The following is a 23,413-nucleotide window of genomic DNA, read 5'->3' as shown; positions in this document are numbered from 1 at the left end:
GTTTACTAAAAAAATACATTGCAAAAATTGTTTAAAATAATATAGCTTGTGTCTAGCGCAAAGCACATGCGTCCGAGAAAGTGTCACGTACACGAAAATAACAAGTGCAGACATGAGACTTACAAAGAGTATCCAATTTGGCTTTTATGTTTTGTTATTATAGATTAAACTAATATGACTTGTTTGTTATAAAAAAAAACTTCACAAAACAGTAAATTTTTGTTTAATAAAATAGTACCTTTGCGAAAATTGCTTAAAAGAATATGGTGGTTATGTCTAGCGCAAAGCACATGCGTGCCAGAAAGTGTCACGTAAGCAAGAATAACAAGCGCAGAAATGAGACTCACAAAGATGGTATGGGTGAGGTTGGTGACAGGGGTGCAATTTAAGTCCAAGTCAAGCCATTTATCTGGAAGACTTAGCCAAGGCAACTAATTTTGTCAAAAGACTTAACTCCAGTCAAGTTATTTAAAAACAGTAACTTAAGTGCATTTAAGTGAAGTCATTGAGGATAAGTTATTGCAAAACTGGAAAAAAAACAGGAGTTTTTGCTTAACTAATATGGAATGTTTAATAAGAAATACCTTTATAAAAAAAATTACCTTTTTGCTGAATAAAAAAGAACCTTACTGAAAATCGTTTAAAAGAATATGGTGGTTGTGTGTGGCGCAAAGAAAATGCACGCCAGAAAGGGTCACGTAAGCAAAAATCAGCAGAGACAAGAGACTCACAAAGAGTTTCCAATTTGTCTTTTATTATTATAGATTAAACTAACATGGCTTATTTGATAAAAAATACCTGTATGAAAAAAAATACATTTTAGTTTAATATAAAAGATTACCTTTGCGAAAATTAAGTGCGATTGTGTCTAGCACAAACTGCATGCGCAAAAATTGTGTCTAGCACAAAGCACATGCACACCAGAAAGGGTCACGTAAGCGAAAATAACGAGCGCAGACAGACAGGAGACTCACAAAGACAGTGTGGGTGAGGTTGGTGACGGCGGTGCACGCAGCAGACGCCGGGAAGTCGAGGGGAAGGGAGGGGAGCAGAAGGAGCTTTAGGAGCGACGAGATTCCGCCGTGACGCTGGAACTCGCGACAGTGATCGTCTGTCGTGTTGTTGCTCACGATCGCTTGAATGAATTTGCTCTGGGCGGGAAAAAATTTGCGCGTTTTTTAACAAGAAAATTTTGGAAAATTGGTTTAAGGTAGTGTTGAATGTCGCTTGAACTGTTTTTAAGCTCAAATATTTAAACAAAAATTTAAACTAGTGAAAAAATATAAATTTTAACTAGTGAAAAAATATAAATTTTAAGTAGTGAAAAATATAAATTTAAACTAGTGAAAAATAAATATTTGGTAAAGTCAAATGCAATTAAAAGTGTTTTCACCTAACTTAAAATATCAGTTGAACAAAAATTTAACTCGTGTAAAATTGTTTGCAAATTTGAAAATGTATATTTTAAAGTAAACAAGTGGAGTACAGAAAATGCTAAAATCTGAATGTTCGGAAGGTTAAAAGGTCAAATATTTATACTGAATACAACAACATATGACAGATTTACAAATATTAAAACAAAAATTTGAACTAGTAAAAATAAATTTGCAAATTTAGTAAGGTATATTTTGAAGTAGACAAGTGTGCTAAACAAAGTGGAGCAAAAAAATGCCAAAATCAGTATGTTTAACGTCAAAACGATCAAATACTTATACCAAAAAAAAAATTCTTCATACCAGATTTGCAAATTTTTAAAGGAAAATTTTAATGAACAAGTCAAAAAAGTTCAGTAAAAATATTTTTAGGTAAAACGTAATTTTTTTATTTATTTAACCAGCAATAAAATGCCTGATTAAAATTGATACAACACCAAGATTCAGATTATCTATCTTATGGCACTTATGCAGTGACTTGAAATGTTAACACCTATCAGTTAAACAAAATTTTTTTTTAAATCTTAAGGAATGCTTGCAATTACAAAAGGTAAATTTTAAGTCACAAAGGAAATGAACGCATAACACTTTTAGTATTAAAAGTTGATCTTGAAAGGTTGTTTTCAGAAAATAAATTAACAGTGAATAATTCAACCAAAAATCAAATGAACAATTAAAAGGGATACAATATCAATATTTAGATTACTGTCTGTTTTCAACCAAAAAAAAAGACTAATTGACTGAAACCAAAAAAATACGAACTTACTGGTGATGCCTGAAGTTATTTAAAATTAAATTTTCTGAAGTGATTAAAAATTTTTTTTTATGTTTGAAATTACACAGTTTTGACAATAGCCAACCTGAACCAAAGGCCTTTAATTTTTCTGCACACTGTTTTCAATAATATAGATCTTTAAAAAAACTTTCGGTCTAGAAATATATAAATTTAGGCTGCATACAAATCCCACTTTGTTTGCAAAAGCACAAAGAAATAGAATATTATGTTAAAAACACAGTATATAATCTCAGACTCCAAATTAATAGAAATGTTATTTAAGTTGTTGCAATCAAATACTGGTGTCATGAAATTGACAGTTTCTGCGGATAACCTAAAGTTAACAAAAACACTTTGCAGATGCTGTCTACAAAGCAATTAGCAAGCTTCAAAACTGACTGCAAACTTTCATAGGCCTGCTTTCGATGCTGTATGGAAGAATGCATTTTTTACTATAAACAAACTGACAAAATTGAAGCAAATAGAATAATTTTTTGGGCTCTAAAAAAACTCATGGCCTGCTTAAAAATTGCAGCAAGGCATCGGAATTGCTGCGCACGATCTGCAAGAAATACAAAATGTTGCGTTATTATTGTGACGGATGAAGTCATCGAGTGTCAGGATGCTTCCTGACGTTGTAGACTAAACAAACGATGCACGAACAGTACGCAATTAAGCAGCTTGTTGCGTCTACCTTGCAACAAGCAATCCCTCGTACAGGGGTCGAAACCTATGGCTCACAAGCCATTTATGGCTCTTTTTGTGACACCATATGGCTCTTGAAAGAATGCTTGCAGAAAAATCTAAGCTATTATTTTATCAGCATGATCTTAAATAAAACTGCACACGGGGCTTTTCTAACCTCCTTTGGGCAAATTTTATTTACTTTTTCGCCCTGGTAAATTTACTATTTTTTGCCAACCTATAACTAGATGTTAAAAAAGTATTATATGGCTCTCATGGAAATACTACCAATAATAATTAGCTTATATGGCTTCCTGAGCTAAAAAGGTTCCAGACCCTTCCCTAGTAGAAGGCCGCATCAAATTTTAAGAAATACATTTAAAAGACTTTTTCAAAGAAACTTTATCGATCTTTGAAGGTATTTTGCATATAATTTGAAAAACAAACATGAAACAAAACAACTACTATGGTAAGCACAAAAACAACTAGTTTTAAAAAGTTTTTAAATGGAACTTCTAAATACATTACTTACGTTACACACAAAATAAAACGACTGTTCGCAAACACTCAGGGTATTTTTTTATGCAAATTAATTTAACGACATTTTCAGGTTATAATTAGTAACCCCATTAGTAATGTCAGAAGAAAAATAGTTGGGTCTAAAAAACTCGCTCTAAAGTCCACTGGTAAAGAATACAACCCTGAAATCACTTACAGAGCAAATTAGAATTCCAAAGTTGATATTTCACAGCAGCTGTTAGCGAAAGCCTTTTTTTACAAGTATAAAAACTCTGTGGCGCCCTTCTAAGCTACACCGCCTTATATTATTATGCCACTCTATTAATTTGCATGGATGGAATTCGAGTAGCTTTCAGGTCGGGTTGCATATCAGGATGCGCATTGTCAGGCTTATAATTTCCATAAAATATGCAAATTTTATGCACTTTGCCCCTTGAAAACAATTCAACAAAACACTTTTTACAGAATGCGGGGGGTAGCCAGTTTTAATAGAAATGTACTTTTTGTGCTATCGTAATTTCTCTCACTTTTTTCTTTTTTTCATAAAAATTCGGATTTTGAGACAACAACTCATTGATATTTACATTAGAGTAAAAATCGTTCAACAGTATTTCAAGCAAGATGTAAATATTGCAAAAACATACCACATTCTGCATGTAATCCAGAAGGGGAACATGCTTCTTATTGCCACTTGAAGAAAGCCTAAAGTAAAAACATAAAAATATAAACTTAATACCAAAAAATATTTTGACTTTAAAGTTCAAAAGGTGTTGCTCTCACAATTATAAGATTCATAAGAAAATAAATTGAAAATATTAGTGTGCCTAATTGAAATATTAGTGTATATTTAAGAAGTAATCAATTTATCAAACACAAGAGTTTAATTAAAAATAAAACGGTATTGCACTGAATGCATTAAGACTCCATTTCACTTTCACATTTTTGGACCGAAATCAGCAGACTTATGAAGTCTATTTGTATTGTGACGTAAATTCATGACGTCATTTTAAAAAAAAATTTGCCTATTGTGGTCCATGCGAGGCCAAGAAATTAGGGGTCTGCGGTAAAAAAAGTTTAAGAACCCCTGCTTTAGAGCAAAGGTATCAATGCAATATCATTATCCAGTGCAGCATTCCATAACTTGTATCCCTCATTGTTTGAAAAATCAAAAAACTAAAACACTCAAATATTGTAATAATTTCAAGTTTAGTTCAAAATAAAATAGTACAGACTTTTGAATGATTTTTCTATTTTCATGTGGCCTACCCTGGCCACCTTCCATGGCACAAAGTTTACAACACTCTTCATTAGTGAATAACTTTATTAAATTTAGACTCTGTGGTTTTACAGAACTGTTCCATTCAATAAAACTAATTTGTTTCTATAAGTTGCAGTTGATAGACCATTAGGCTAGTTGCAGTTGGTAGATCTTAACATTAAAAGTAACATATATAAGGCACTATTTTCTAAGGGATGATAAAAATTGGTGATATACTTAACCTAAAACAGCAGTATTTAGGTTGCTCCATAAATATATTTGGACCAATCCAAAATACTATCGTGATAATTGTCAGTCACTAGGTAGGCATAACTAAAAATCATTTTTGTGCACTATTAAAGCATTTATTTTAAATTTTTGCAGAAAAATTAGATAACAGAGCAGTCCCGTTCTAACTTTTAACACATGTCTTTATTCAGTTAATTATGCAACATTGCTGCTTTTCTGTTGAAGTCAAACTGCCATAATTGAAATAAAAAATCGATTCAACTTACACGGAAAGATTGGACGAGGAAGGTTTAGAAGCAGTTTCCTCAACTTCTTCCACTTCATCTTCACTTCCTGCAAAAGGTTAAAGAAAAGTAAATGACAATTTAACATAAAACTTACAGGAAAAAAATTTGTGAAGACATATCCTTTGCAAGTATATTATATGAGGTGTGTTATAGTGCAGCCTGAAACGTTTTTTCAAAGTTCGGCTTTGTTGACTAATGACCACTAAGAAATTTAAGGGACGGAAGGTATTACTTTTAAGTACGTAAAAGCATTTATAGGTAAAAAACGTTATTTCATAGAAAAGTTTAAGAAATTTAAGATACTGTTATGGTTCCTCAAAACATCTTAAAACCACTATGTGTTACTGTTACTTCCAAAGCTTCTGACATGTCATGCAATGACTTCCCAAAACAAATATTAGACTTTGATGTTCATCTATTAAATTGACTTTTTCAAGAACGCTTATTAAAAGAAAATATATCCATTCATTAGGTCAGAGGTTTCAAGGGGGTCTAACAACAACAGACGCTAAATGTATTCAATACCAGGAAAAGTCTGTTTTGTTTAAGAAATTGGGGACTGTCAGAAAAAAAGTGTAAAATCATTTTATTAAAATATTACAACTTACCAAAAAACTTATCAATGTGGTGTAGCACAATAAATCGGTTTTCAGGGCAATTCCAATGAAGTTTTATCTTCAATTTATTTTAACCGACTGGTGAAATAAGTTAGTGTCGAAAAGTTGTAAAATTATCAGATGTTCTGTTTTTTAAACATTTTCTTTAAATTAAGTACTGTATTCATAAAACTCGTTTGAGAACAAAAAAAAAACTAATTTAACTCTTTTTTATAAGGTCTTGTAAATCAGAATATGACAATATTATCAAATGTTCAAGTCTTTATATATTTTCTCGGAAATGTATGCTGTATTAACGAAACTTGTTTTCGAACAAGAAAAAAAATCTTGTTTGTAAACAAGGAAAAAAAACTATTTTAATTTTCTTTATATAAGGTCAAACATGATACCTCCTTCATCTTGAGCGGTGCTCTCATCCGCTTGCGATCCGTTGTCAACCCCCTCACCCTGATTTGCCCCACTACCGCCACCATCATTCTTTGTGGACGACGACCTACATGAAAAGTTTGCTGGTTAAATTTTAATTGGGCTAGGGGGGTTTGATTAGTTGTAAAGTTTCCTAAAATGTCGGATAAAAAACAAAAAATGATTTGCAGAAGATTACAAAACTATAATAACCAAAACTAGTTTTTGAAAATTGTAAGTCAATTTAGATCAGGGGTGTCCAACAAGCGGCACGCGTGCCAAATGTGGCACGCGACCTAATAAAAAGTGGCACTCAAGCCCTCCCCAAAAAATACTAAAATTGTTATTTAGCCAATTGCCAAAAAAGCTCAATTTGCTATTCAGCCAATTGTCAGAAAATACTAAGTTTATTAAACAGCCAATTGTCATTGTTTGTTCACAATATAAAACAATCGCGGCAATCACGACAACCAACAATTACTTTTGATATAATAACATTATACTGCTTGGATGCTAGCATTCACATAATATTATATAGCTTGGTGTGAACAAACAAAAGTCAGCTCAACGAGAGACACTTTGATGTAGTGATGCGCATTTCTACTAGACATTTTTTTTTCTCAAGTTAAATAAACGTTCTTATTTTTGGTCAAAAAGCGCTTTTATGATTAAAAAGAATTGGTTTGATTACGAAACTTTGGCACGGGAAGAAGTTACAAGATAAAAATTGGCACGCCGGCATGTTTGAGTTGGACACCCCTGATTTAGATCAATCAAGAGTTGACAAAACACATCAAATAAAATCAATCATCTAACAAAAATCACAGCCTGCCAAAAATTTTGATGCACAAATATCACTTTACTCCTTTCATTTTGAAAATAATCTTTCATCATACTTTCACTACACTAAAAACAAAACCAATCTGTTGTGTAATTTTTTAAAACAGTTTTTTTGCATTGTCATAATGAACGTTTGTAGTTTGTAAACAACAATTTTTTTTTAATTTACAGTGTGTAAGGAAGTGTATTTTTTGTACCTGGAGCACACAGTAGATGGGTCAGAGCCCATGGTGTGCAGTTCACAGAGAAGTCTCTGAATGGCTTGCATGGTTGCGGACCTTAACGTAGGTTGGTGCCGCATCAGTTCGTCCATCGCGTTCCCCAGGTTAGACGCAGTGTCTCCTGCGCGATATTTAAGCATATGGTCATGACTTGTTCATTATGCACCTCCAAACACATGCATGAAACCTAATGAAATCAAGTGTTGGGAAAATGCAGTGCATAACCAAGCATCCTCATGGCAAATTTCACCAATGTTCACTTGGATCACTACTACCACTTGGGACAGTGACAGGCTGGATATATTGTTTTAGTTGTGCTATTTGCTACTTGCCTTAATGGCGACAACTATAGGCAATTACTTAGTTTTTTCTTCAAATAACAGTAAAATAACAACTGTTTGTGTATTTAACTACATGGTCGTCACTTGTTCATTGTTTAACTCAAAACACTTCTATCAAACGTAATAGAATCAAGTGTCTGGAATAAAAACCAAAAAAACACCTTGAAAAATCACCTATGTTTACTTGGATCACTACTAATATATACTACTAAATGGGACACTGGGACAGGGTTAGAGTGGATAACTACTTGCCTTAATTGCACTAACCATGGGTATTTTTTTCACTTCAAATACAATACAGTAAAATCACACCTGTTTGTGCAAAAGCTGATATAAAAGTAATGCGTAAATTGGTCATAAAAAATAGTTGAAAAGCAGATTATAACAATTTTGGTAAGTTTTTTAATTTCGAAGAGAATTGATTTTAAATTGTTAAGAAAAAAGAAAATGTCCAAAATTTAACAGCTTGTCAAGATTGGCCGGACGCTAATTAATACAAACCTAGAGGATCTGAACTGCGCCGACGTCTCATCGCAAGGAGGTACTCAGGACTGAGCATGACATGAAAGAGGCGATCAAATGGGTTGCAGTTGACGAAGGCATCAAGACCCCTCGTGTTTAGACATAATGCACTGAGATAGACAAACAGAAAAATTACAGGAATATACTTTGTTGTGTAACTTTTTCATGTAAAAAGAAAATTTTTCGTTGTTTTTTTGTCAAATTATGTATGCTTGCTAAAAGTTGATCATATTTTTATAATGCGTTATGAACGGTCAGTGAATATCTGATTATTTTGCGAGCTATTTATAGGAGAAATTTTAAGAAATGATGTTATATTTTATATCTGTTTTTATAAACAGTCTTATAATGATATGATAGGTTAGCAGGAATCTTTCTTTTACATTTTATTGTCTGCGGGAGATTCCTTAATTCCTAAAGCGTTTCAGCTTATATTTATACAGGTTCATATCACAAAAACACCACTCAAAATTCAAACCTGAAAATATTAGGCAGCGACGCAAGAACCTCTCTGGTGGCCGGTGGGTCTTTGACCAGAAGAGCGTGGAGCATAACGTGGGTTAGACGGGAATCCTGGAGTGAGGAAAGGAGTGAGGGCTCCTGGAACACGTAGACTGTGACCACTTCCATCGCTGGAGAAAACATGCAAAAATTTTAGGTGAAAAAACTTTAGATCAAGGTTTTAATAGACTTGATGAAATTATTTTAACAAGTGAACAACAAATTTGAGCCACAAGACTTTCTTTTGAACTTTAAAGTTGCAAGAAAATCTGTAAAATAGAAAATAAATTATAGAAAGGTTTTTTTTTCAATGAAAAAATACAATCTAGGTATGCTGAGATAGTATTTTTTGCGAAAGCAGAAAATTGCTTTCAACAAACTACAAACCTGCATTAAAACAAAGCATAGAAACTGTTGTGAAAAAAAAACTTTAAAACTGATAAATATATAGAATAATTTCAATAAATAAGAGGAACGCTGAACCATTTTAAACAGAATTAGCAAAAGACTTTTAAAAAACCTATAAATTATTCATTAATTGAAATAACACCTTTTATAACAGAAAATTGATTTGCTACCAGTTTTGAGCCAATAGGTTTAAAATAAGCAATGAAAATGTCCCTGACAAATTTATTACTGAGTTAAGTAAAGAAACAAACGATCTTTAAACAACAACAATTTCTAGATAAGCAATTCAAGTGCAAGGGTGCCAAGGGGTATTTCGAATTATTGAGGAATCAGATTTTTGTCCTACTCCAAGAAAGTCTCTAATATCTCTTTCTATTCGTGTTTTCGATTAGAGTTTGAAAATGTGTGTAGAGCAAATTTGTGTTATTACAGTTGTGTTTATAGTGGCATTGCACTAAACCACTTATTGAAAATTCTAGTTGGGGAGCAGCAATGTATCGGTGTTGCAACCATAGAAGGTATGCGAATAAAGTTGGATAAAAAAATTTACCCAGCAGGAACAAAGCAGGTCCGTAGTACTCCACGTTGCCGATGATATGCTTGAGCGAATTGGGCAGTGTACCGTCCATCATATGACGTACTTGCTCACCGAAAGCTTGGTCTGAGATCGCTTTCTTCAAGAAGTTGAGAACCGATTTGAACAAAGCGGCGCGCTGTGGCAAGCATTGAGCGCCTTGAAAAAAATAATATTATATTAAATTACTTTCAATTGTATAAATATATATTAGTTAAAATTAATTGTCTTTTTACAGAATAAGTCTTAATCATTGGAGCATAATGGTTGGAGGTTGTAGTAAGACGTAATAAGAATAACAAAGCCTATACAGAAGTAGGTATCATCTTGAACGTTCTGAATAACTCTTTATTCATTTTCAACATCGAAAGGGTAAACAATGATTTTTCCAAAAAATGATGCAAATTGGGAATAATTTTCACCTCTTTTGTATTCAATTGGTTCCTTTTCAGCTTCTTCTGTGTCCATTTGCATTACAATGGCGCCTTCTTCTTTGTTTCCATCAACATCCATTTCTGAATCTTCATGAAAGATCAATAAAAAAGTTAGCAGTAAAAGTTGAAAAAGAGGAACATATCAGGGTTGTGACACAATTTCATGAATTAAATTAAAAGACAATTGGAAAAAAATTTGGAGATTTTAAAGATCTGAAAATGGATTGCTCAAGGTTTTTTAATATAATCCGTAAACAAAAACACATGAATGCCATGATCAACATAATCAAAATACTTTAATTGCTGTTTTAACGTCACTTCTAAACACATAACTCAAGCCGGATACGTAATTTTAGACTGTCTAAAGACTATTAGAAAAACATACTGTATTTTAAAGACTATTTAATATGTAATATAATTTAAACACATTTTTAAAGATTCAAAACTTTATGACAACCCTACATATATATATATAAACAGAATATCATTTAAAGACATTTTTAAAAGATTCAAAAACTTTGTGACAACCCTACATAGAATATATATAAATATCAATCTTGTTGGCAGCCATAAGTACTAAAAAGTAATAATTTTGGAAAAGTACTTTTGTTCTACACAAATATTACCAAATATATATATATTTAAATATACCTTCATCGTCGGGTGGGTTGGGTGAGCCTGGCACCTCGTCACATGCCGGTGGCGCGTCTTTGCGGCAGATTGCCACTTCGTGCTCGAGTCTGTCAATGAAGACCTCTAGGCCGTTAACCGCTTGAAAGGCTTGCCAGTCGATGTTTGTGATGAGGTCAATCACACGAACCGCTCGCGTAACAAACTGGAAAAATAAGATAGTGAGTAGAAAAAAAAAATTCTTTTGAATGTTAAAGATATGTGGAAAGCTAAGGTATAAATGTCTGTGATTAGCCTGGATATTAATTACCCTAAATTTAGCGATTTTGGTATGTGAATATTTGTAGTTACTCTTTTATTAAATATGATGTCATATGTTGTCTGATTTTAAGGTAAATCCCATTGAACAAAATTTTGTATTAAATTTAATATATATACTTTCTTTAACTTTCAAAAATTAAAACAGTTGTTTATCCTTGGTTATGGTTGTTAAGGTTCAAATTTTAGGTTTACAAACAAAATTAAGGTTTACAAGAAACTACTTTACAACAAAGTTAAGATATACAAGAAAGCACTCACAGTGGTTTGTTCCTGCTGGTCGCCCATGTTAGTGACAACGGAGAGAAGCGGACCCATCATCCCGCTCTGGACAAGCGCTTCACCTCCACTCTCGTAGCTTGACAAGTGGTACAGGAAGGAGAAGAGGGCAGTTGCGAAGGGGTGCGGAAACTCTGGGTTCTCTGCAGGTGTAAATACACGAGGTTAACATACAGTGTGTGTACGTAACTGCAATCAGAAATTTTTCCAGTCACACCCTACAAATAGTAACGCTTTGCCAGATCAGGGCTGCAGAGTCGAAATCCGGACTCAGCAGTCAGTTTGTTTCGCTGGAGTAGGACTTTAGTAAGACCATGTAAAACCAACAGAGTCCCGAGTTGACTTTTTAAACTGATACTACCATAAACTGTAAATTGTAAACGTGGAATAGCAAATGGTGGATATTTCCCAACCACGAATTGTGGGTGGATGAAGCATATGACATCCCTAGAAGAAGATTGCTGAATATCTACTGTATTTAGTTTTGTTGATTGGCAGAATACAGGTTGCAGAGTCTGAGCCGGACTCAAGACTTGGCGAAAACGCATATTTGGCCCTTTCTGCCTGTGTACCAACAAGGGTTGCAGAGTTGGATTCGGGACTCTGGTTATTTTTAACAGACTCCGCAGCCCTGGAGCAGATAACTGTAAGACACAACAATCTTGGGCGGATAACTGTGAGGATTTACGATCACGGAACGGATCTAAACTTTTTGGCAAAATTTTTAACCTAATTATAGTTATACAAAGAAATGATTCGTATTAAAAACCGAAGTGAAACTAACTAAAATTTTCATACAGCCTAATACTTAATCAAAATTCAATTGTGAATCCCACTCGACAATATTTGAACTGAACTTCATGTTCATTAAAATATGTTGCGAGCCGGATTAGTTGCCATAGTTAGGTGACCTCTGGGTCAGTTGATTAAACCAAGTACGCTTGTAAGTGCAAAATTGGGGTCATTTTATTTTTACATAATGTTGATTTTGCTGCCCCATTAATGAAAGAATTACAGATCTGTGGACAAATTTGAGCAAAATAGGGCCGAGTTGGCCCGGCCAACCATAGGTTTATGAAAGGTAAGTTACATCCAATAATGTGAGGACAAGAAATAAGTTATGCAGTACAAGATAAAAAATCTTAGGTGACCTGTGTTCCAACATGTAATGCGTTGTTTAAATAAATTCATTTTTGTTGGGTCAAGATAAAAAAAAAGGTAGTTTAGACAAAAATTGGGCAAAATTTTACTTTTAAAGGTTAAAAGTTCTAATAGTTTAGCTCAAAAACCGTTTTCCATAGTTAAAATCATCAAAAACTTGAAATTTTATTCACACAGTGTTGGTTTGCAATAGTCAGTTGTACCTTAACCAACTTAGTAAAGTAAAAATTATAAAGAACCTTCTTTTGTTTTCTTCGATGCGGACATGCTGTCGATGCATCTTCGCACAAGCACTGGAAGAAATCCGTGATATTGCGATACTCCCGTCACGTCGACTATCGCTCCAAGACGCGGGGTGCGATCGCGACAGTCCAGGTGGACAATTGAGGTCAAGGTTCGAAGAGCTGCCGCTTTGATGTCCTGTAAAATGTATTCAAGTACTTTTTTAAAATATATATTTTTTTTATTCTTAACAGTTTAAGAACTTTGGAGAAATTCTAAGAGTTAAGGTAAATGTGAACAAACTTCATAGGAAAATTTTTTATTATAACAAAATTACAACAAATTTTGTCTTTCCAATAGGGATGAATGATAATATTGAATCTTGCCAATACACAATGCCAAGTGGTAGTATAAGTAGTTAAGTATGCATCCAATACTAGGGTGGTACCGATGTCAATCTAATACTAAATTGTCGTAGGATTTTTTAGCAAGATTTATGGTCCAACGCAATGTTTTCTAACTTGAAGGGCAAGTTAACATTTTGATTTCATTTTTTCTGCTTGTTTGAGCATAAAAATAAGGTAAATAAGGTCATTTAGTATCTGGTGAGTTCACAACATTTTTTGTCAGAAATATGGGTTATCAGTATTAAAAAAAATGTTGAGTATCAAACATCCTTACCTGCTACAAAAAAACTAAAAATTGGGGTTAAGGTTTAGAGCAGTGGTTAAGAAACTACTTAGTACTGAGGGCTTTATAAATTGCTTGAGGTTAGTAGGCCATATAAATTTGCCACATTTAGGTCACCCGGACCTTTTAGGACAGTTTGACTCTTGTTAAAAGGGGGACAATAAATGTAAATTATATCAATGGAGCTAAATCATGAAGGGAATATTCAGCCATATGTAAAGCATACCAGCAAAACTTTGTTGTGAACATTTTAATTAGGCAAGCATGACGCACAGCGCCAACCACTGTTTTACAGCATTAATCAAAGTGTAGTTTAAGTGTTCTATGTTTTCCTTTTTCTCTTGCGGTTTAATTTATGTGTTGGGCTCACAGTGACTTTAATCTTAGTTTGTGTGTGCTTCAAGCAGTAGGGAGCTCCAGTCTTTGTATTACAGCTTGTTCGTCTTTCAGTTGCAGTTACTTACTATGCTAATACGTTTATTGGTATCATTATTATATTTGCTTGTTTTATATAACATTGTTGTTTTATATTCATGCAAATTAAGTTACACATGTTACTGTGGTATAAGTTTATGTAATTATAACATATAAAGACTTCTGTGTGTTTACAATTAAACTGGATTGACAGTAACATTGGTAGACTTTTTATAGATGTTAAGCCTCAAAAGGGTCTTATTTTGTAGGTCATGGTACCACAGGAAAGGCATTATCTATAACACAGTATATAAAAATTTAATGGATTCCATGTATTTTTAAAGAACTTGTCAGGAGGTACATTTAAAGATATTCTGAAATAATTAATCAGTTCATGTTAGCTTTGATAAAATATTTAAATTATAGACTTGTACATTAAGAAGCACATAACTTCCAAAAGGTTTTACTTGCCTATTATATGAAAAGCGGAGCTCTCACAAATCTATTTTATGTAGGCAATTACTTATAAGTAGGTAATTACTCACAACTAATGAGTTGTCTTTCACTTGCAGCAAATCCACCAATTCCTCAGTGAAGCCAGTGTACAGGATGCTGGTGACATTATCAGCAACGCTGTTTGTGTAAACTGCACAACACAAAGAACATTAGACAATCAGTAGGGGCTAAACGGATAGCATAAGTCTGATTTTTGTTGGTCCTATTCTTAATTCAATTATGTCATTTCGCTAATGTGTTTTTGAATAGTCAATGATTTAACGCAGGGTTTCTTAAACTTCTTCTAAAGCGGATCCCCTAAATTTTGTTTTTGCCTCGTGTGGACCACTGTAGGCAAAACGGTTTCAAAAACGACGTCCTAAATTTAGGTCACAGTACAAATAGACTTCATAAGTTTGCTGGTTTAGGTCCAAAAATTGGTGAAAAGAGTCTGAATACATTTAGTGCAAAACTGTTTTATTTTTAAATAAACTCTTCTCTTTGATAAATTGATTACTTCTTAAATAATAAGTAATATATCAATTAGGTCTTCACGGACCCCCTAAAAGTGGTTCACGCACCCCTAAGGGATCCATGGACCCTAGTTTAAGAACCCCTGGCTTGGGTTATTCATAAAAGGCAAAAAAAAAAGTTTAACAATAAATAAAGCATAACTCTATTCGGTAGTTCTAAACGACAGTTGATGGAACCGCAATGCATAACAATGACAAATGTTTAACTAACTATAAACAGAGTCCTCTTTAAAAGACCAGCAGGTTGCCTGAGACTATAACCAGCTAAAAAGTTGTTTTAGTATTGAGAAAATGGTCCAAAATTTTGAGCAGAACAGTGGAAAATCAATTGTATTAAAACCTACAGCCCATTTTATCTAAACAATAAAAAATACTCAATTTTTGAGATTTTTGCAATGGTCCTCATTGACAAGGGCCATCGTATGGTTGAAATTACTACAATATAAAACAAGAACAAACACAAACAGAATGGAGATATTGACTACAATACATCAAAGCAACATTTAAGGAGTTATTTTCAAATTAGGACCGACCAACCCTTGGAGTAATCTTAAGATGTCTGTGAAACAAAAAAATGGATGAACAGTTTAAGAACTTTACTTTATATAACGTTTATCATATTTTTGTTCATTTTACTGAATTTAATTAAGAACATTTTTATTACATTAAATTTTGAATCTATTCGTCATTTAATTGTTGTGAAAGCGATACACAATTTATTTCCTCGGTTAAACTAACTGAGAAGTTGAAGTCCTCTCCCGACTAGAAATAACACTTCAGCAATTGTGATGACATATATGCAGGTCTCTTTCAAAGCTTCTTAACAGTCACGAAAATTGCCACGCATTTTATCAATATAAAAGCATGCGGTTGGGATCTCACCGAGTACAGAAATGGCATGGAGTCTGGCCTGGACACATTTAAGACGCGTTTCGTTGTGAGCAAAACTGTGAGCCAGGCGCAAATGGGTGTACAGCAGCATCTTCGAAGCCTCTGGTACTGGGTACATTTTAATAAGAGACTCCATAATCTCGGCTGGGCTTGTTGACATCTGAAAAAAATTATGACATTTGTTAGAGCAGTGGTTCTCAACCGCCGGTCCGCGTCAACTTTCCTGCCGGTCCGCCAAATATATTACAATTTTATATCTCAATTTCAAAATGTTAAATTTAGAACTTCGCCAGTTACGTAACATAGAGTTGGTCTACTTTTGACTTTATCGTACGTCACAATGCTGCAAGTTTTGTGCCTAATTGTTTAGGAGTACAAACTCGTTCAAGTCTTAAACTTTACGACCAGTTTTATGTGGAAAACTTTAATAGAACCACGTACAACACATATAATATCAAAAATACAGTAGCAAATTGCTCATTCAATTAAAGTTTCCATTTATGCTTTTAAGTTGCATACTTTTGTCGTAATTACATTTTGGGTAGATTTTGAGTTTTGAAGGTCCACCGGTCCGTGAAATTTGTTTTGAAATTTTACCGGTCCGTAAGCTAAAAAAGCTTGAGAACCACTGTGTTAGAGTAATGCGGTTTATTATACTGAAGAAAATCTGGTTAATTTATTTAAGCAACTTATTTTTTAAACTAATGCTGCTTTGAAAAACTAAGCTTGCTATTGTATTGTGTAATTGAGTATTTGCAGACTTTATTTATGGGTTATGACATTTGTTAAAGCAACAACATTTTTTTTTAAAACCGAAAAACCAAACAAATGAAGTTAATTAAACTGAAAATAAGCTTTATATTGTAGTGTTTATGAAAAATTTGTACATCTTTGTGTTTTATAATTTTTTTACGTAATTTACAATACACAGTATTAGAATTTTTTTTTGACTAAGTAATTTGGAAAATGCCTAATTATTTGGACTTACTTGATGCACATTTTCCACATGAATGCAATACATATTGTTGGCTTGCTTTTTTGACGCATGTGCGTCAGTGCAATCTTTAGGGTCAGCATAGAACTCATAATGTAGAGTGGTGGCATTAGCAGGAAAACTCTATAAAAATTTACAAACAATTTAAATCAACACTTATTTTGTTATCTATGGCGCAACATTTTTGGTGACATTAAGCAATACATTAGAGGGATGCAAAAGTAGAATCTCATTTTTCCAGCTGATTCTTCAGCAGATATAATCGCCAAGTCGCCAGCATTCTGCCATACTGCCTATTAAAACTGCAAATTTTAGAAAACTGAAACTGTTATTTGGATAGAAGCAGAATGTTAGCAGTGGTTTAACTTTGGTTTAATTTAATACCAAGTCATAGAAATATACACCAAGAAACATAACAAATAACTTTAAGCAATGAATAATGACACTTACAGCCAAGGGTGAATTCATACAGGATTCAGCAAGACCAAATCCATTTTCCTTTCCACCCCAGCTCTAGAGTAAAAAACACACAAAAATAAATAATTTTAAGCATTTTTATGGCCAGTTAGGTGACTGGATGTGGTTTCAGTCTGAACAAAATGAAAATCAAATAAATAGAGTGACTTATGAATGTATGCCAGTTTCAAATGTCATGTTTCAAACAAATACGTTGTAATAGGATTTCCAATAATCAATAATGACAATCACACTTCAGGGTCTCAGACAGATTAAATTGTTCTTTAAATTGGACAAACCAATAAACGGCCCAATCTGCTTCTACCAATTAGCAGGAAATTAATGTAACTTTATAACATTCTAACATAGTAACTATAAACCAGGTAGGTTTAGCTAAACACAAAAATAAAACATAGATTTAATTCAACATATCAACATAAACACATCAAAGCTTGAAATCTAGTTACAAATGAATCCAAATTTAGTTGCTTTGAAAGAGGAAAATAGGACATGGGGGTAAATTAAACATATGACTTTTAATAAAAAATGTTTTGACATATAGCATTAAACAATTATCTATTCCAGTGTTTCTCAATCTTTTTAGAGGAGCTTTTAATACTAAGCAGGAAGCATAAGTATAACAGTAAAGATTTGCCTTTCCAACCCAATTATCTTCACTTAATTATTTGTAAACTTAAATGTAATTATAACACAAACTAGACAATAGCATAAATAGCTTGAAATTAACTATTATGGCCCATGTCTTCCTATTACTTCTGTATTTTCTAAAAAATCTTGCTTAGAACTAATTTCACTAAATCTAACCATAAAATACTACCGTAGTTGTTCACTCAACCAAATCAAATGGCAGCCTCTAGGTTAAAAAAATGATCCATTAGGTCAAACCAGCAGTCATTTTACTAAATGGCAAATGTTACACAAAAAAATGAAACTTGGTGAAAATAAAGTCATTTAAAAAATAGTAGAACAAACCTCAGCTAAATATCCAAGTCGCTTCAATAGAGGAAGCCTCTGTTTATCTGTAAGACGAGTAAGAAAGTTGGATCGCTTGCTAAAGACATAGAGAAGGTTGAGGACCGACAAAATTACGTCAAGACTTGATGACGACAGTAACTTGATTAAATGCTGCAAAAAAATTAGGATGAGTTTTGTAAAACTGATTAGAAGTAAGCTATAAATTAGGTTTAATAATTTTAAACCTGACAAAATTCAATCATTTCAAGTAAAATGGATTGAATTTAGATGAATATCAAACCCAGGGGTGGGCAACCTTTTTAACACAAGAACCAGTTGGGAAATTTAATGCTTACAAGAGGGCCGCACATCAAATAAACACTAACTGATATTTTCAGCTTTTACTAGAAAAACAAGTACAAGCAAAATATGAAATATAGCAGACACACATGTGGATGTTCAAAGTTGGTTAGAGACCTGATGTTGGATATTTTGAACCAACTTTGTCAATGTTTGGTTCCAGGCCAGATGTGCATAGACGCAAACTATTTAAAAGCAATAATTCAAAACCAGCTGTTAAACATAACATCTCAGTTGATATGCACGGCAAAAGTCGTAGCAGACAAGTGTAATTGTTGCAAAACAATTCTTTATCGTACCCACGTGACACAAGTAAAACTTTATGAATAAAGATTGTTTTGTAATAGATGCTTCCCATTAGAGTTCAACAACTGCATTAGTGTAGCGGTGGGTTACATTCCTACGGGTTACATTGCACTTTTAAACAGGAAACTGAAAGAGCAAAAGTTCTAACATTGGTGGACACAAAATACCCTTATTTAGGGAAAAATATCTGGAAGAAGGCGAAGGGCCGCACAAAAAATGGCAAAGGGCCGCACGTTGCCCGCCCCTGATCAAAGCCTATGGTAGCAACTTAGAAATAGATAAATATGCTAAGTACTTCTGTATAGGCTTTCATATTCATTCTATGTTTAATTACAAATTAAGTTTGGTATATAACTTTTAAAATTCCTCGAAACTTTAAATATTTGTCGTAAAAAAGATCAGAATTACATGTAAAAATAATATCAAAGCACATAGAGAAGTAGGTAGCAAATCTGAAATGTTTAAATACGCTAACTACTTCTGTCATAGGCTTTGATTTTACATCTAACTACAACATTCAGCCATTATGCTTGAAACATTAAATTTTTTTTTTTTTAATAAATCAGTAGTGTATTTCAGTCCCTATCTCAAATTTTATATTATTTCTTTATTAATACACACTTCCTCTACTAGCATAAAATTGTCCTACCTCAACAGAGCTATAAAGGTGTCTTGAAAAACTGTATTCAATTAAAAGTGATGTGAAATGTAAAACGGCCAGTGTAAGCTTGGTTTGTTTCTCATCGGAATTAACAGCAAGCAGAAACTCAGATTGGTTTGAAAAAGATGAGGCAGCAAGAATGCTATCGAACCTAAAACAGATATAAACAAATATGGAACACTCTGAAAATAAAACTAACAATTGATAAGAACAGAGGATAATTTACTAAAGTTTTGAAATATATATAATTTTTTTATGTTTATTATCAACTAATAACTTATTTTTTTGGAGTTCTATAGCACTAAGCTTAGGTTACTTTATTCATCATGGGTTTCAAAATAAAAAATAAAATAAAAATATGATAAGACTTACCTGTCCAGAACATCAACCCAGTGATAAAGTTCACATTTTCCGACTGTCCAAGTGGTGGTTTTCTCCAGTATATTCAGAAGTTCATCGCCAGAACATGAACGAAGGTTCTCAATCAAAACCCTGCAATCTGCTGGCTGAAATGCAACTTACAATCAGCAAAAACTTAATCCGCATTTCATGGCACTTTATGCTACGATTTTGGAAGTGAAGCAATTTTTAGGTGTACAGGTGTGCAATAATTAATTTATGGATACTTTGTGGTTAACAAAACCTTTTTAAGATGTTTTACTAAGTATGCACCAGTCCACATTTTCTTGGCACTTTTTGCTAAGATCTTGAAAGTGTAACAAATTTTTACGTGTACACGTGTGCAATAAAGGTTTACTTGTATGCATACTTTGGGGTTAACAATTCCCTTTTAAAATGTTTTTCTAAGTATGAACCACTCAACATTTCATGGAACTTTTTGCTAAGATCTTGGGAGTACAGCAAATTTTTAGGTTTACTTGTGTACAGGTGTGCAATAAAGGTTTTATTTATAGTTTGGGGTTAACTGTAGCGTAGGGAGTTTGTGGGGAGGTGTAAGAGGGCTGCTGGCTCTGCAGACGTGAGCCGACGGCTGCCAAAGTCACTTATAAGGTCTTAATCCGACTCCAAAGGAGCAGGCCGCTAGAATACCTGTCCTTAACTTCTTATACTCTAGGCAAAGACAATCCACTCAGTAGATAATTGCTCTTTGAGTATATTCACAAATCTCAGAAACACAACGATAAACAGAGCGGTGATTCAAGCCGCTAATCAGTAAGACGTTTTTAGTACCAAGCGTATAGTAGAATGAATTCTGAAACGCGGAAAATCAATTCGCTAGGCGCTGCGGTCACACATCAGTGGACAACGGTCATGTGTTTAGCGACGTAAAAGTAGGCTAACTGCTACAGAATCCCCCTTCCAATGAACAAGTCAGACGTAGGAAGGGTTGTTCATTAATTTGAAAAGAGATCTGGAAGATCTAAATTAACAAACCATTTTAAGATGTTTTACTAAGGATGCACCAGTATTGAAGTGCAACAAATTTGTAGGTGTACAGGTGTGCAAGTTTTTATGCATATTTGAGGTTCAAAAACATACTGCACCTAAACCATATAGATTTACACAGTTATTTTTAGGATTTTGATTTACAGCTAAAAAATTTCAAGAAATCACAAGTTTATCTAAGCATGTAAAAATACCCATGGTTGTTCAAAAAAAAAATTTAGACAAATAAATAAAATCATAGTTGTTCATAAGAATTTTTCTAAGAGAGCCTTTCGGTTTCTCATCACCCCTTTGGGTGTACAGTTTAATTCAGATGAGCACACAAATTGCAGGAAATAAAATCTTTAATGTGCACCTGCCACACAATTCAGTCTGAAGAGCACTTAGGACCTTTGGTAATTCAAAATACAGACTTTTTAATACATTAACTACTAATTTTAAGGTAATGAGGTTTAAAGAAGGTTAATGGACAGCAATTTATGTTTGAAAAATACTTACCACTTCTGTGGTGCATTTTTTCAGCTTGGTTCTATCAACTTTCATGATTAATTTAGAATAGTGTATTTGCTATTGAAGCAAGCGTGCTCTTTGATATATAATTATGCCATTCTTAAATTTACATGCAGAAAATAGACCAAACTCTGTTCAAAATAAAAAATGTATTAGTAAGGTAAAGAGGTTCAAGTGACAAATAATACTGTGATCTAAGTTTTATGAAAATCACTGACTTGCATCTCGGATATTTAGCCATGGCCCACTGTGGAAAGTATGGCCAAACCTACATCCCAAAAAATTGAAAATGCACCTTGATTTTGCTATATATACTTTCAACAATATGCATCCACTTTTGGCCTTGGTGACACTTTAATTTTTGGTCAACGCACCGCACATGGAATGAATTTTGACCTTTTTAGAAACTAGGGCATTCAAGGGTAAAAAAACAGAAATTTGTGTAATGAAATTGCAGCAAACCTTGTAAATACACCAAGACTCATGACAACAGATATAACACGCACAAAAACTTTAAATGTTAGCGTGATTTTTTAACTAAGTTTTGTTTTAGATATTTTTAAATCTAATAAGAAGAACCAAAAAACCACAAATTTTAAAACAATGAATTCCATTGAAGAATAACAGTGCGCGGATGTCATGCATGGACTATATCACTCAAAAACAGGTAATATGCCAGAATAAGAGCTTAATCATCGTGATCACAATGTTTTGGACGAGTAAAGTATAAAATTGCGCTAAAGACTTGACTATTGCGAAAGTAGCGGGCCTTAACAGACATAGATCATGGTAGATCATGGTCATTATCTATGTCTGTGATCACACTGCACAGGCTATAAAATGGATGACCGAAAACGCAAATGGCTAAATACATTATCTCTTAATTACAAATAAATAATTACGACTAAATGAAATTGAACTAAAAAAATTGTGAAATAAATCCTCTTTAAAAATTGTTTCTCTGGACTGCACTGACGTCGATGTATTCGGGAATCTTTGTATTAGTTCTTCATGACTTGGCGAACCCCTCATGGCATTTTTCGCCAAAAGTATTGAGTCGCAGACAACGGCTAATCAATTAAACAAGGAGCGTGTATGCTTTGCATGTAAGAAATAAAACAATCATTTTATCGTTTGTGTTGTGCCGATAAAAATGGCAAATACGCCGATAAAACTGCGCTTATAAATGTGTATAAGGTCAATTTTAGCGTTTATCGTAGTTTTGCAATGACTGCATTGACCTTGCGATAACAGCTGTTGGTTGTAACCTATAGAAGTTCGTTCACCGCTAGCTAACTTTAAGCCCTTTCAAGCAAAATTAGCTCTTCAGCAAAGATTGTCTAAAGGAATTTTGATTGATAAGAAGTTTTTGTAAGGACATTTGCGTTGCGAGTATCACAATACGGGTTTTCTTAAATGGGATCCGTGAACAAGGTTAAAGGGGTCTATAAAAGCCTAGTTCAATTTTAGTTTAATATTTGAAAATAAAATATTCTTTTTAAACGAATAGAGTTCAAAAGAAAAAAACGTTTGAACGAAAACACCAGGTTTATTAGGTCTACGCAAAGAGATTTTGGTTGAAATCTCTTTGGTCTACGGTACTTGTTTTATGAGGTTATCGATTTGAACAATAATATGCCGACCCTGGTGCTGGTTCACGCGAACTAAAAATAGTTTTAGAGGTCCGCGAAAAAAGGTTTAAGAACCCCTACAATATAAGAATACAAAGTCATGTATAAATAACTTGATTGAAGATCAATTGAAATGCTATCAGTTAATTTGTTTGTGTGGAAGCCAGTGGGTAAAACATACTGTTGGCGATTACTTTCCATTATTTTCAACCACAATACCTCAAAAATTAGTAGTTATAATTGGATGCCTTGCGCTGTAACAAGTGCAAAAAGTAATAGTAGAATTTGAGCAACCACTAAACGTATTTAATATTACGGTTCTCCTCACGCAAGAAAGCAAACCGCGGGATTACTTTTCAAATACTAATTAATAAAAAAATGGCTATTGAAACGATGTTATCTGTTAATAGCG

The 23,413-nt window shown here is 33.4% G+C and overlaps 1 protein-coding gene across 1 annotated transcript in view; it reads right to left on the bottom strand.

Moving 5' to 3' along the window:
• Nucleotides 1-21,500, bottom strand: part of LOC146170272 (E3 ubiquitin-protein ligase HUWE1-like) — a 149,072-nt gene extending 127,572 nt beyond the window's left edge. Inside the window, exons 1-20 of the mRNA XM_083391035.1 lie at nt 21,359-21,500; nt 19,826-19,959; nt 19,442-19,604; nt 18,145-18,297; nt 17,146-17,208; nt 16,690-16,818; nt 15,693-15,861; nt 14,328-14,428; nt 12,696-12,876; nt 11,278-11,438; nt 10,720-10,903; nt 10,057-10,155; nt 9,611-9,793; nt 8,630-8,783; nt 8,131-8,261; nt 7,265-7,409; nt 6,212-6,315; nt 5,185-5,251; nt 4,056-4,113; nt 975-1,151 (exon numbers count right to left, since the gene is read on the bottom strand). Coding sequence (XP_083247161.1) covers nt 975-1,151; nt 4,056-4,113; nt 5,185-5,251; nt 6,212-6,315; nt 7,265-7,409; nt 8,131-8,261; nt 8,630-8,783; nt 9,611-9,793; nt 10,057-10,155; nt 10,720-10,903; nt 11,278-11,438; nt 12,696-12,876; nt 14,328-14,428; nt 15,693-15,861; nt 16,690-16,818; nt 17,146-17,208; nt 18,145-18,297; nt 19,442-19,604; nt 19,826-19,959; nt 21,359-21,403 — 2,601 coding nt within the window. The 5' untranslated portion in view covers nt 21,404-21,500. The remainder of the gene's footprint in view (nt 1-974; nt 1,152-4,055; nt 4,114-5,184; nt 5,252-6,211; nt 6,316-7,264; nt 7,410-8,130; nt 8,262-8,629; nt 8,784-9,610; nt 9,794-10,056; nt 10,156-10,719; nt 10,904-11,277; nt 11,439-12,695; nt 12,877-14,327; nt 14,429-15,692; nt 15,862-16,689; nt 16,819-17,145; nt 17,209-18,144; nt 18,298-19,441; nt 19,605-19,825; nt 19,960-21,358) is intronic.
• Between the last annotated feature and the right edge of the window lie 1,913 nt (nt 21,501-23,413).

The sequence above is a fragment of the Ascidiella aspersa genome, chromosome 1, assembly GCF_963924565.1.
Source record: "Ascidiella aspersa chromosome 1, kaAscAspe10.2, whole genome shotgun sequence".
NCBI classification, from domain to species: Eukaryota; Metazoa; Chordata; class Ascidiacea; order Phlebobranchia; family Ascidiidae; genus Ascidiella; species Ascidiella aspersa.
This window is presented reverse-complemented; position numbering and strand designations above follow the sequence as displayed.